The sequence below is a fragment of the Oncorhynchus clarkii genome, chromosome 4 (assembly GCF_045791955.1).
Source record: "Oncorhynchus clarkii lewisi isolate Uvic-CL-2024 chromosome 4, UVic_Ocla_1.0, whole genome shotgun sequence".
Classification (NCBI taxonomy): Eukaryota; Metazoa; Chordata; class Actinopteri; order Salmoniformes; family Salmonidae; genus Oncorhynchus; species Oncorhynchus clarkii.
Window position 1 is genome coordinate 53,865,908 of NC_092150.1, and position 14,105 is coordinate 53,880,012.

At 44.1% G+C, this 14,105-nt stretch overlaps 1 protein-coding gene across 2 annotated transcripts; it reads right to left on the minus strand.

Moving 5' to 3' along the window:
- Positions 1–277: 277 nt before the first annotated feature.
- Positions 278–7,216, minus strand: LOC139407725 (N-myc proto-oncogene protein-like). Of its 2 annotated transcripts, none has more exons than XM_071151576.1 (3): positions 7,088–7,216; positions 5,770–6,472; positions 278–2,812 (listed from the first exon to the last, which is right to left on the minus strand). In XM_071151576.1, the coding sequence occupies exons 2-3, from the start codon at positions 6,449–6,451 to the stop codon at positions 2,028–2,030; spliced, it is 1,467 nt and encodes a 488-aa protein (XP_071007677.1). In that variant the 5' UTR covers positions 6,452–6,472; positions 7,088–7,216; the 3' UTR covers positions 278–2,027. The 2 variants fall into 2 exon arrangements, with proteins under 2 accessions (XP_071007677.1, XP_071007678.1); XM_071151577.1 differs by having other exon boundaries at positions 281–2,815; positions 7,088–7,199.
- Positions 7,217–14,105: the final 6,889 nt, after the last annotated feature.

The window sequence follows — 14,105 nt, forward strand, 5'->3', positions numbered from 1 at the left end:
TGCGTAGGTGTGTGTGGGTGGGTGTGAGTGGCTATAGGGAGGGGGATATAGCTGTGGGGTGCTGAACTGTGGATTCTAAGGACACACACACCCACACAAACTCTGCTCGTTTTCTTTTGTGAATGAGAGACAGACACTAGTCTACCAGTGCAGAGAGAGACAGAGAGTGAGGGAGAGGGAGCACACACAAAGAGAGTCACGGAGAGACAGACAGAGAGAGACAGAGATATTGTTCACAGTATCAATGGTGATGATTCATGTCCACACTGAGAGGTAATTATTTTCCATGTCTATTTATTTGTCAAAATGAGGTATTTCAAAGTGCTATGAGTTGCAGCACTAAATGTACATTATAAGAATGATACAACCAACATATTATATCTGTTCCCCAGTAAGTTCTATGCACCAATACTTACAAATACATAAACAAATGGGAAAAAAAGAGACGTAAAAAGAGTCAGGTACATGATGATAGAACACATTTCTGTACAAAATAATTAACGTTGAATAGAGGGAAGAATACGAAAATGATGAGATAAAAAGATATCTACCAAACGCTAATTTTCTTACAAAAATATAAGTATCAAATTTTTCAGGATCACACTAAAGCGTAGCAAAGATGTGTAGAATTAGTATCATGGTACAATACAAAGCAGGAAGATAGAAAAAACATGAAAACAATATGTTGTTATATTACAATGTTTCGAGGCATTACAGTACTTTTTTTTTAAAGGTATAACGTTTCCAGTCTATTAATTTGCAGCTTTTGGACAAAATGTATAAAAAATCCAAAGAAAAAAATGTATATAAAACAAGGCAGATTCTGAGTGTATTTCTGTTATTTACAGTAATGTTATTTACAAAAGTGTCAGCTAGAAAGGTACATAGTTATTACATCCATTGACTTGGGGCGCTATTCAATCTGTATCGCTGGTCATTTCCCATTGAGCCGATGTATGCAGCGTTTACCATGAATGCAGTCTCCACTCATTTCAATCACCTTGTAACGCTGAAGTTCTGTGAGACGGATTGAATAGAGCCCTTAGTTTGAGCACCAGTGCAAGAGAGGAGGAACAAGAGGGAGAGAGGATGAGAGAGAGAGACGCCAAAACTTCTTGACATCATAGTTGTGAGCCAACGTGTGACAGCGTTACAGTCTTTGTTATATCGTGGTTTTACTAGTGTCTTCTGTTTGCAGTGGTGAAGGCATAGAAAGCGTACTCTTCTCCTAAGTGAGAACTTTGAACTCTGAAATACACCATGCCCGGGGTATATTTATTACGCGCCCAACGGTAGAAAATGGACTGAAACAGGGAGGGAATACCTGAACTTGTCCATTGAGAAATGCGGGTTTTTGCTTTCCGTTACAACGTGATTTGCCATGATGGCCCTAATAAACATGACCCCTTTGAATGTCACTAGGTTTGGGGCTATGTAAGTGTCACATTCAGTTAAAGAAAACAAGGTACAAAAAGAACAAATATACAAGAGAGAGCACCCAGAGAGGCTCCTGCTCTCCTTCCTTTCACATCCCTCCTTTTCTCTTCTTTCTTTTTTCCTGAAAAATGATACAAAAGAGAGAGGGCCCAGAGATGCATGCTCCTGCTCTCCTTTCTTTCCCCTCCCTCCTTCTTTTCTCTTCTTTTTTCACCTGAAAAATGTAAAACTCTAAACATTCTTAATGTCAACAAATGTGCAAAAAAAGTGGCGGAAGTAAAAGTCCTGTTGTGTCCCGGCCACCCGCCTCCCCTGTGTCGCTCCAAGTCTGTGTGTGTTTTCATTGAGACAGAGAGAAGGGGTTAATCTGGGTTTGTGTGTGTGTGTGTGTGTGTGTGTGTGTGTGTGTGTGTGTGTGTGTGTGTGTGTGTGTGTGTGTGTGTGTGTGTGTGTGTGTATATGAGTGTGTGTATATGAGTGTGTATATACGAGTGTGTATATATGAGTGTGTATATACGAGTGTGTATATACGAGTGTGTATGTGCCTATGTTTGTGTGTACGTGTTTGCGTTATGTGCCACTGACAAGTCTTAGCGAGTCCTGGCCTGCTCCAACCTCCTGATCAGCTGTTGCCTCCGCGCCTGCAGCCTGTCCTTCTCCTGCGTCAGCCGCAGCTCGTCCACCTCCAGTGACGACACATACTCTGCCGCCTTCTTCAAAATCAGCACCTTAGCCGCCTTCTCGTTCCTCGCCAGCTCGGGTACGTGGTCGCGGAGCGTGAGGAAACTGGAGCGTAGATCGTTGCGCCGTTGGCGTTCCAGGATGTTGTGGTTTCGCCGCCGTTCGGAGTCTTCGGAGTCGGAGTTACCAGAGGAACCGCCGCGCGGGCTGCTATCACCGCTGGCGTTGCGTTTGCGTTTGGATCCTGCCATTGCCATTGTGAAGGAGCCAAATGACGTTAAGGTCGACGACGATGATGATGAAGAGAGGGTGCGGGAAGGTTGGCGAGGAGCATCAGAGGTCTTGTGTTTCTTGGAGGGGGGTGCGTGATCATCGTCAGAGGCGTATGGCGAGGGAGCGGCGTAGTTGTGCTGCTGCTGGTGGATCGAACTCTGCTTCAGGATCAGCTCCTGACCGTAACCGTTTGACCCCGCTGATCCCCGGTTGCTAACGAATCGGCTCATGACACCAGATGAGGCCACGCCCCCGGAAGCGGCACCCGTCTTCGGCCGTACTGAGATGGTGACCGTGCCGGTGGCCAAAGGCGACAAGCCGCGCCGCTTCTCCACGGTGACCACATCGATCTCTTCGCCGTCCGAGTCATCTTCGCCCTCCTCCTCATCTTCGTCCTCCTCTTCTTCATCATCGTCTTCATCTTCTGGGAAAGGAAAACAGAAGAGTGAGTTAGGTAATTGTTCTGACTCACCAACTGTGGGAACTGTCACCTGTGTGTGTGTGTGTGTGTGCGTGTGTGTGTGTGTGTGTGTGTGTGTGTGTGTGTGTGTGTGTGTGTGTGTGTGTGTGTGTGTGTGTGTGTGTGCGTGTCTTTCTGCCTCCATGTGTGTGTATGCCTGCATGCATAAATGCGTCTGTATGTGTGTGTGTGGGGGGGGGAGTAGTGAAGTCATTACTAAACTCTCTGCTCACTGCACAAAGAAAGTACTCTTCATGCTTATTGTCAGTCACCTGTAGCACTAATCTAGTCCACAGGTTTTACATGCTTCATCTGACTGACTTGTAGACAGGTTGTATTCTTTGTTTTCAGTCCTACAACCCTTATTTGGCCTTTCCTGCTCATCTTTACCCACTACAGAAATGTTTGAGTTGTGTCCATGTTCTCTCTCTCTTGAAAAGGTTTTGACTTCACCAGATAGGCAGTTACTGATGATGAAATGGGATACGCAAAGCATTTAAAAAGTCATAATTCCTGATCGGTGTTAACTTTAAGGATTTCAAAACAAAATATTTAGCTATTTTCATAATTTATCGCCGTCTTTATCTTCATTTCACCTAAGCTGGTATATTACTGCTGCTACTTATCACAAGAAGTAAATAAATAAATAATGTGTAGACTTAAATAAATAATAATAATAATGGGTAGGCCTCTTTGAAGCTGCAAAAAGAGGAATGCAATCGTAAGCAGTTAGTAATTGAGGTGGCAGCCCCAGTTAAAATGCCTTTGTGATAATGGCTATCATTATCAGCTTACTCATTCGTAAAGCAGTGTGGCATTTTACAGCTTACAGTAACCCACTTCTGACGCCTAGACCCTCCGGAGGCCATCTAGCACGCACGCACGCACACACGCGCACACACACACACACACACACACACACACACACACACACACACACACACACACACACACACACACATACACACACTGAGAAGTTGGCACAGGAATCAAAACAGAACCACAGCACAGACTCAGCTGGGTGGTAAGGGGGTGTGTCTCGCTTCTCCCTGTCTTTTCCCCTTACCCTCTCCCTTCCCTCTGTTCTCCCCCCTCTCTCTAGACAGACCACATGTGAAGCTGAGATAGCCTGGGTGATATGATATCTGGCTCACTGGGAAAGTGGGTCATACTAGTAGTGAGTGTGTTCTAGTGAATCTCCAAGGTGTAAATGTCAAATGTCTAAAGTGACATCCTCTCCTCGTCTCATTTCCTTTCCCTACATTGATGTGAAAGAGATGGTCTGGTGAAAGCCAGCACCTGGTTGTCAGATATCCACCATGTTGCTCAAAGCTCCTTTATTTTCCAAAAGATCAGCGCAGATAAAGTGGAGATGGTGAAGAGAGGACTTTATATGGAGGTGTATCCTTCATTGTTATAAATAAATAAAGTACAGATACACATGTGACAGGTGCCTTTGGCTTCCAGGCAAACTGTAGGTTTTCTAATAAGTGTTGTATGAATCAACATTTGATCAGGAGGCCTATTCTGTGTCCATAGGATTTGAACATGGATATGATATATGTTGGTATCTATAGTGGCAATGTCTAATTCTGCCTTTCAAGTCTGCAGTGCGTCTACTACTATTTTTGATGGCAAGGGGGGGAAAGCGCGTAGAAAAAAAAGCGAGAGATGCGACTTAACGCTGTGAGCAGAAGAAGAGGCCCATGCAAACGGTTTCATCTGCAGGCTGGCGGGGCGGGGGAACGTGGTGTGATTGGATCACCGGCTTTAAGCCGAGGCGCTGGACCGGCGCCAGAGAGACAGCTGTCGAGATGGGAGCGCCTGTTCAAAGCTGTCAGCCCCCTAAAGAAACAGGCCCTCCTCCTCTTCTCTCCAGCTATCTTTCTTTTGCCAGCGGGCCGGTTGGAGGGGGTGTGCTTTTGGCAAGGCTCTATAGCTCAAGCTTCCAGCCGGCGCTGCCCAGTTGGAGGGCTCCTTTTTTTACTACCGCTTAGCAGGCGTCACAAAGAGCTCTAGTAACGACTCACGTGAGCTATTCGTACCGTGGTTCCATGCCAACTGCCAAACGAAGGTTGGGCTATTTAGGGTGTTAGAATAACCTATTATCCTGTTATTACAGAGGTTGCATTTTCCACTTTGTTGTTATCACCGACCCCGTTTCCGAAACACACTCACTCACATCCTCAACACTAAACACTATACATGGCTTTTTATATAATGCTGTCTAATTAATGCTGGCATGAATGGCATTCGTTGAATATGTAGGAAGCAATTTCACACCCACGGAGCCCTAGTTAATAATCCCAGCGTAAAGTGTGTAATCATAGCATCCAACGAATCGTGAAACAAGGCACTTTATCAAGTAGTCCGTTTATTTAGCACGTTCTAGATTGGGACTATCTGACTGCGCCAAGTACATCGCCCTGCACAACCCGTGTGTCTAGATGTTCGTTGTAAACTGGATCTAAATTCGTAATGCACACAATCCTCCAATTTTACTGCCATCTGCCGGTGAATCGTCTGCCTATTACACAAACCCTCTCATTCACTGTGGCCCAACCACTCACTACCGTTATCACCGTGTGTGTGTGTGTGCGTGTGTGTGTGTGTGTGTGTGTGTGTGTATGTGTGTGTGTGTGGAATGTAACAAGGTAATCCTATTCTGGGCCAGTCATTTGAACTCTTAATTTCCAATCACCCCAATTACCATTACCCTAACAAGACAGTAATAATAGCAATAGCCTAATAATAATGCCATCTCTTATTTGAAGCAGAATGATATCAATTCAACAAACTAAAACTGGGTTTTAGCATTAGTATTGAGGTTTTAGGCTATTAGCTGTTGTATTGTAGGTTACTGTAATCAAAAGGAAGGGTATTTTGCGTATGCATCCTCGCCGAAGGTATTCGCTTACCAGAGTCGCTCTGAGTTTCCTTGGCGCTACAATGGGCAGTAGAGGCGGGGACTGTACCAGGTGGACATCTGCTGCTTCTACCGTTTCTTTTGTTGACAGGGAAGGGGAAGACTATCGTGGGGTCCACACACTCCGACACGGAGCGGCTCAGCTCAGACGCCTTGGTAGTGATGACAGCGGCAGTAGTGACATTTTTACTAACTCCACAGGCAGCCGCTGTGGAAATGGCTTTGCTTAGCTTCTCTGTGACCACCCTCTCTAGCTTTTCCCTGGCAGAGAAGCCGCTCCACATACAGTCCTGAATGATGATGGAGTTGGGGTTATTATTCAAAGCGGAGCCGCCGAACAGGTCTCCATCCGACGCACCCCAAATATCTTCCTCGGGCAGGAGCAGCAGCTCCGAGGTCCATTCGCACCCCAGCGGGTCGCCTAATCCAAAACTCATGGGACGTGCTGCCGAGTCGCCCCAGTCCCCCACGGACGCGGAGGCCAGCTCCCCGGGTAGCGCCGCTCGGCTCGGGGAGAGGGGCGGCGTAGGCAGTAACTCAAATTTCTTCCAGATGTCCTCTCCAGGAGGCGCAGAGTCGGGACCGCAGAAATAGAAGTCATCCTCGTCTGGATAGAAGCAGGGTTGTAGTGAGTCAAAATCCATGTCGGAATTTTTACTTATAATCGCCGGCATTCTATCCCACACTTGGAAAGCCTGTAGAGAAGGACACAGAGATAGTTTAGACACAATGGAATAAGGCAGACACACATCTCCATAAAGTTCCTATTGTAAAGCCCAGATAACCCTACACCTTATGCAGAACATTCTACAGCCAGCCAGGCAAGTGCTCAAAAGTATTGCAAGTACTTTGGAAAGAACAGAGGCGAGTATGGGTAAACTCACATGAAGTCACTTTTTCCGCTACGATGGTGTTCTTGGCATATTATTCAAACAACATTAACCGTTTAATTTTTTAACCTTTATTTAACTAGGCAAGTGTTAACAACAAATTATTATTTACAATGACGCCTACACCGGCCAAACCCGGACAACGGTGGGCCAATTGTGCGCCGCCCTATGGGACTCCAAATCACGGCCGGTTGTGAAATAGTCTGGAATCGAACCAGGATCTGTAGTGACGCCTATAGCAATGAGATGCAACGTCTTAGACCGCCGCGCCACTCGGGAGCAATTATAACTATTAAAAGGTATATCTACTCTAAAAGTCCCATGACATTCGTATTCGTTAACAGGGTGACCATTTGGGAGTCAAAACAGAGTCAATAAAATAAGCGACACTTCCACCCCCCAAAAAAGAAAGATGCTCACCTCGCGTTGACTGAGGTTGTGGTGTGAGTCGTGTGTTGTCTCGTCACTCTCGCAGTTCAGTTGTAAACTCTAGGAGCACACATGTACTCTCGTGTCGCGCAGACAGATCTCTGACACATTGTATGGGCTGCGGAGTGTTATAGCCTACACTCCAATCTACTGTGTGTGTGTTGGAGGGGAGCTCCGCCCATCGAGGGCGGGGCCGGGCTTGGTGGACGGCGTGAGGCAGACGGCCAGGCAGGTTGGCTGGCTCGCAGCGCAGCGTAGCTCACAACAGGCTTTAATCCCTCCCCGGAGAATAAATATTACATTATCACCCCTTATCCTCCTTATGGCTAATTTCCTCCCCTTTTCAGAAATGGATAGAGGTGAACTATGGGCAAATGCACAAAATACACATACTTTTATGTATAAAGGCTCCAATAATCTATACCATAATTATTTACTATCCAACCTCTAAGATTCATTTGATGTAAATTCTATTTGTTTAAAGATAAGCATATATGCTGTTATAGTGGCTTGTTATAACAGGGACCTCACGATGGCCTGGCGCATTGCTCAGTCCTAGAGCGGAACCCAACTCTCGCCATTGTGTGGGGGCATTGAAGTAACCGCATATCTGGATCAAACAGTCGGGATCACTGCGCCCTCTTGTGGGCACGATTAAAACATAAACCTGAGCGTTTCAACAGATTAAGTGCTGTTGTAGGTTATCTGCTGTAAATTGTCGAACCATGAGTTGAAAGCGAAGTACAGATTTTGTTCTTAATAGTGAATAATTAACATGTTATTTATAACCATTACTTACACTAAACACACCTATAGGCCTACATTGAATTGATAGGCTACACTTTTAAAGCAGTCATCATAACGTTCTTTGTCTTCTTTGTCTGTGCACCTCTGTAACTCCACTGGCAGTGGTTGATGTAGAAGACATCTCCATTTCCTTACTCTAATAACAGGCTTGCAGGAATGTACAATGCATCTGGAAAACATTCAGACCTTTTGACCTGAGAGACAGGTCAGGATTGAGGGAAAGATAAACGAAGCAAAATACTGCGAGATCCTTGATGAAAACTTGCTCCAGAGCGCTCAGTACCTCAGACTTGGGCGAAGGTTCACCTTCCAACAGGACAATGACCCTAAGCACAAAGCGAAGACAATGCAGGAGTGGCTTCGGGACACGTTTCTAATTGTCCTTAGATATTGTTGAAGAGTTGTGATCAGAAGCAGTGGTGGGAGATGAGAGGGAGGGTGACGACTCACAGCTGGGATCAGTGCAAGAGGACCGGGAACTATTTGTGAGGGACAGGGTTCAGTTTCCTGGGAATACCAACCCGGAACGTCGGATCCCTGGGATTGGAGACGGGATGAGTGCTGTGATGTGATGTTCTCTCATGTTTTCCCCAACCACTGCTCCGACTTGTGACCCAACAGGAACAGCTTCCTGTGTGAGAGCAGCGAGGACAGAGAGTGGGAGTGAGAACCGAGATAGAGGGAGAGAGGTAAAGGGAGGGAGAGAGAAAGATGGAGAGAGAGAGAACGAAGGGAGAGTGAGAGAGAACAGACAGAGAAGAGTGAGTAAGGGAAAAGGATAGAGAGACAGAGAGAGAGAGGGGGGGAGAGAGAGAGAGAGTGAAGTCATTTTCCCAAGGGAATGGGAGAGGGAAGCAAAGAAGAGTATAAACTAAAGTTGCATGGTTCATATGGTCCAACAGAGAATGGAAGGAAAGAAAGATGGAGGAATAGCGGACATCGATCAGCCCCTTTGGGCTTTCTTGGCATAGCAGGAGTGTGTGTGTGTGTCCTCGCCATGGAAAGGGGGCGGTGGTGGTGGAACATCTATAATTTGGGTTATACTGCTACACATCCTCATTCACCTCATCAAACAATAATCACAGACGGCACTCTTGTACGTCATATGATTACAATGTTGGGCTGATCTTTGAATTTGATTTGAATGTATGCTATTACATAAATAGATACTATTTCATGTCTAACGCAGGAATCAGACTGGTATCTCTCTCTCTCTCTCACACACACACACACACACACACACACACACACACACACACACACACACACACACACACACACACACACACACACACACACACACACACACACACACACACACACACACACACACACACACACACACACACACGACCGGAGGGCCAAGTCTAGGTCCAAAAGGCTCCTTAACAGCTTCCACCCCTAAACCTTGAGACTGCTGAACATTTAATCAAATGGCTACATAGACTATTTGCATTTACCCCCTTTTTTACACTGCTGCTACTCACTGTTTATTATCTATGCATAGTCACTTTACCCCTACCTACATGTACATATGACCTCAATTACCTCAACTAACCCGTACCCCCGCACATTGACTCACTACCCGCACCCCCTGTATATAACCTAAGCTGTTGTATTCGGCGCATGTGCCATTTTTTATTTATTTGATTTGACAACATATCAGAAAATCCACTTTAAAAACAGCTCAGTCTCATGGATGGTTAAGCCATTGGGCCAGTTTGTGTAAAAGATTCACAAGTCAACGTGTTTAGAAGGAAAAACAAAAAGCCAACGACGTGACATCCGGCTGTGATGGCAAGGAGAGAGTCCGTGTCCCAAACGGCACCCTATTCCCTATGTAGTGCACTACCTTTGATGGCTCTGGTCAAGGGTACTGCACTATGTAGGGAATAGGGTGCCATTTGGGACGCACAGTTCATAAATAAGACAAGACCGGAACAACTGGTTATGTTTTTAGTTCAGGGACCAATTTGGGGTTGCTGTTGTCTCTCTCGCTCTCTCTCTCTCTCTCTCTCTCTCTCTCTTTCTCTCTCTCGACTATGTGTAAAAGTGGGTCTGAAGCAGGTTAAAGGTTTATATGACATCAGACGTGGGGCTAGCACACAATGTTACATTCATTCAGGTCGGGAACAGGGTTTCAAACATGAGCCACAGGTCTACAAAAGCAGGGCTAGAAGTTATCGTTATAGTTATAATAGTAAGGCATTTTATTGGCATTCTTTGAAGTGCACAAGGTTAGGAGGATTCCACGCCATAGACAGAGCCCAGAGTGCATGAAGTCTGGGAAACACATTAGGACTTGCCTTCTTCTTTAATCATTTGGGCTGTCAGATTCCACAGTGGCAGTGGCATCTCCCCCTTAAAACAAACTAGTCAAACAAGGCTCTTTACTTTACTCTGCCGCCACACACCATTAGATTTCAGCCACTCCCACGTGCGCACGCATGCAGTCACGCACACTCACACCAAAATGCTGAATATTTCTTATTTTTCTTCTTCTTCATTAAAGGGAAGACTGCAGAATGATGTTGCTGTTATAAACATTCTGATTGGTTTCATCCCTCCAACTAAAAGTCCCAATACGACATACAGTATCACTTTACATTTGTATTTTGGTAGAAATTGGTATTTGTGACCCGATTCAGCAAACTAGGCATATGTCACAAGTCACGACTTCACACGAGAACTGTTTGAAAGTTAAAAAATATATATTTTTATCAAAATGTGTTTTCTGGGAGAAATGTCTTCTCGAAAATGTGAACTTTCCTGTGCCTTACAGTTTTTCTCAATTGCTAAAACACAATTTCTGAAACCTTGCTCCATTTCCTGAAAACATTACACACAAAACCTCATCTTCAAGCACTATTTACATAACCTCTGACTCCTCTCGCAAAATGAAACATTCGCCTCAAAACAGTTTTACCTGTGTTCAAAATCAAACACTTCTCTCAAATAAACATAAACAAAGTGATCAAAATGATATACACTCTCAAGCAGTCAGTAAACAATACACCGAAAAATAGAAAACACATTGTTCAAAACATACAATTCTCAGGGAGAAGTACATTTTTAATCTAAAAAAATATTCATATATTTCCGTCATTGTCTTTTGATGAACGAAAACATGTTCTATCATAGTAGCTCAAAATTGATAAGAAATTACTACTCTGCTTTGCTCTTTGCAATTTTGTTTTTTGTTCTTCCTCCTCCTTGTATCCCTATTTTTACAGTACTGTACCCTGCATCTCACAAACTTGTCCTTTGTCTCTGTGATACTGTAATTCTTGTTCTTTGTTGATATGAACCTGCAACCAGTCAAAATCTATTGAGCAGTGAGTACTGTTAATAAATGGAAAGCACAATGTTCAGGGCCATAGAATTTGTCCATTGTACAGTATACAGCCTACAATGCACTGTACTACAGTATCCATTCTCAGACTTTCTCCTTCCCACCTTCAACAACCTATTTGCTTTCTGAACTGGCTTATATTGGTTGTGTCGCATCATTTGAAACAGGTTAAATCAATTTTGAGTGGTTGTGTTCAATCAATGACATGTGTTCTCTATTTGTATTTGATTGTTGCCACTTGTGTTTACCAGTATGGATGACATGTGCATTAGAGTGCAGAATGTGTTTTGAGAATGAGAATGTGTTTAGAGTTTTGCTAAAAAGTCTAAGTGAGATCTGCAAACTGTGTTTTACCATGTGAAATGGTTTAAGGTATTGACAACAGACTGCATAATTAGCTAAACAAGTCCAGGCAACTGAGAACTTTGTTCAGCCAATGAGTTTTAGTGTTTTAGAAATTGAGAAAAACTGTAATATCAAACTTGTATGCCATCTGTAAATACAACTACAATTGTTAAATTACGAGCCTAGTTGGTTTAGCCACAGAAGAAGAGAGCAACCTGGATTACATCATCAAACTAAGGAAAACCATGCATAGCATCAGACAGGAGGCGCGTCGAACCATGATGTATACTGGTAAGATAGTCTAGCTAGTTACATTTTCAGATATTACACATTTCTAATTTCAACAGAAAGGGGTTTCATTTCAAGTGTACTGTTAGCTAGCTAACGTTAGCTGGCTGTGTCGCTAGCTAACGTTATGTACATGATCTTATTCTTCGTATCTCAGACACATTTGCTTGACTAGTTATAGCCATAGCACCTGGTTGGTTAGCTACCTGCAGATTCATGCAGGGTAGTAACGTCATGGGTTGTGATTATGGTCCATTGTTTAGCTAGCTTGCTAACTACATGTCTTAACAAAAGATTTTGACCAAGTATTTTCATTTCAGTGTACTGTTAGTTATCAAGCTAACGTTAGCTGGCTAGCTTGCTAACTAACGTTACGTCATGTGTTCATTGATTCATTGTTTACCTAGCTAGCTATCTTGCTACATTTCTTAACAAACGACTCTCATCTTAGTGTGCCAGAGTGCAGAATAACTGATTAATTTTGGAACACTCAACACCCGTTGAATATCAATCAATCAAATGTATTCATAAAGCCCTTTTTACATCAGCCGAAGTCCCAAAGTGCTATACAGAAACCCAGCCTAAAACCCCAAACAGAAAGCAATGCAGATGTAGAAGCACAGTGGCTTGGACAAACTCCCTAGAAAGGCTGGAACCTAGGAAGAAACCCAGAGAGGAACCAGGCTCTGAGGGGTGGCCAGTCCTCTTCTGGCTGTGCCGGGTGGAGATTATAACAGAACATGACCAAAATGTTCAAACGTTCATTGATGACCAGCAGGGTCAAATAATAATCATCACAGTGGTTGTAGCGGGTGCAACAGGTCAGCACCTCAGGAGTAAATGTCAGTTGGCTTTCATAGCTGATAATTCAGAGTTAGTGACAGCAGGTATGGTAGAGAGAGAGTCGAAAACAGCAGGTCCGGGACAAGGTAGCACGTCCGGTAAACAGGTTCCATATTGGTGGTCAGAACAGTTGAAACTGGAGCAGCAGCAGGTGGACTGGGGACAGCAAAGAGTTATCAGGCCAGGTAGTCCTGAGGCATGGTCCTAGGGCTCAGGTCCTCTGAGAGAAGAGTGAAAGGAGAGAGAGAGAGTTAGAGGGAGCATACTTAAATTATGTCTGGTGTCAGTAAACGTCCGGTTTCAGTAAACGTCAGCAACAATGTCAATTGTCAACAAAGTCAATTGTTTCCAGCAGCACAGTTACAGACAGCAACACTCTGGATAACATGAACACTGCCTAACCAGCTCTGCTAGGGGGAGTAAAATTGTCAGAGTGGGATGTTCTCTCATTATGAGTCTGGAAGTAGCTAGCCAATGTTAGCTTGGGTGCTTGACTGTTGGCCAGAACGTCCAGTGTGCACTCTGAACGCAAAACACTCTGAATTTAAAAATGGACAATCTGACAGCAGAGTTGCAGTCACCAATGCTCTGGATAACATAACAGCCTAACCAGCTCTGCTAGGGCGAGTAATGTTCAGTGAGCTGTTCTCACTCTCTTACATGTCTGGAAGTAGCTTGCAGAACGCTCGGTTCAACCCTTAAAGAGATGGGTGGGGCTAAGGCGTAAGAGGGTGTGAACAATGCTGAATGAGTGTAGACAAAGAAAGTCTCTCCAATAGTAGTACAAAAACATTGAAAGACAGTTTTCTCAAGTGAGTTTACAAGTTGATCAACTTTCAAAGCAGAATTACTTTCTCATTGTTTCCTCAAATGCTGTGTATGATATACCATTTTGTAGGTCTGAGTCTCTACTTTTAACCAATGTAAAAACATTGTATCACATCACATTGTATCAGAATTTGACCGAAGTCATGTCGGGAAAGTGTTCTGAAAAGTGACTTCAAGAGAAGAACACAAGTGAATACACAGCAGGGTTGAGGCCACTGTCCACATAAGACTGTAAAGACCCACATCATACCAAGTTCCAATTGTTTTAGAACAAATATTTTGGCACTCTGAATAAGGCCAACTTATCATCTTACCAAATCCTGTGATCTATTTTTTCTGTATAAGCAAAAACATGTGTCATCACTTGGGCTTTTAGCATAGCCCCTTCTCCACCCCTGCTGGCTTACACCTACTAGCTAACCACTAGCAGCCTTGAAACAAATCACTTATTAGCAGTTCGGCATGTCAGCATTTCTCATACTTTTACACAAACCAAGTTAAACCTTTACCATCATAGTAGACATTTAACATCTATAACCAAACTCG

Bases quoted from the DNA above. Each gene is read 5' to 3' on its own strand.
- LOC139407725 (XM_071151577.1), bottom strand. From the start codon at position 6,451: ATGCCGGCGATTATAAGTAAAAATTCCGACATGGATTTTGACTCACTA. The intron at 2,816-5,769 runs GTAAGCGAATAC...TTCCTTTCCCAG, and splicing joins GGAAACTCAGAGCGACTCTG to AAGATGAAGACGATGATGAA.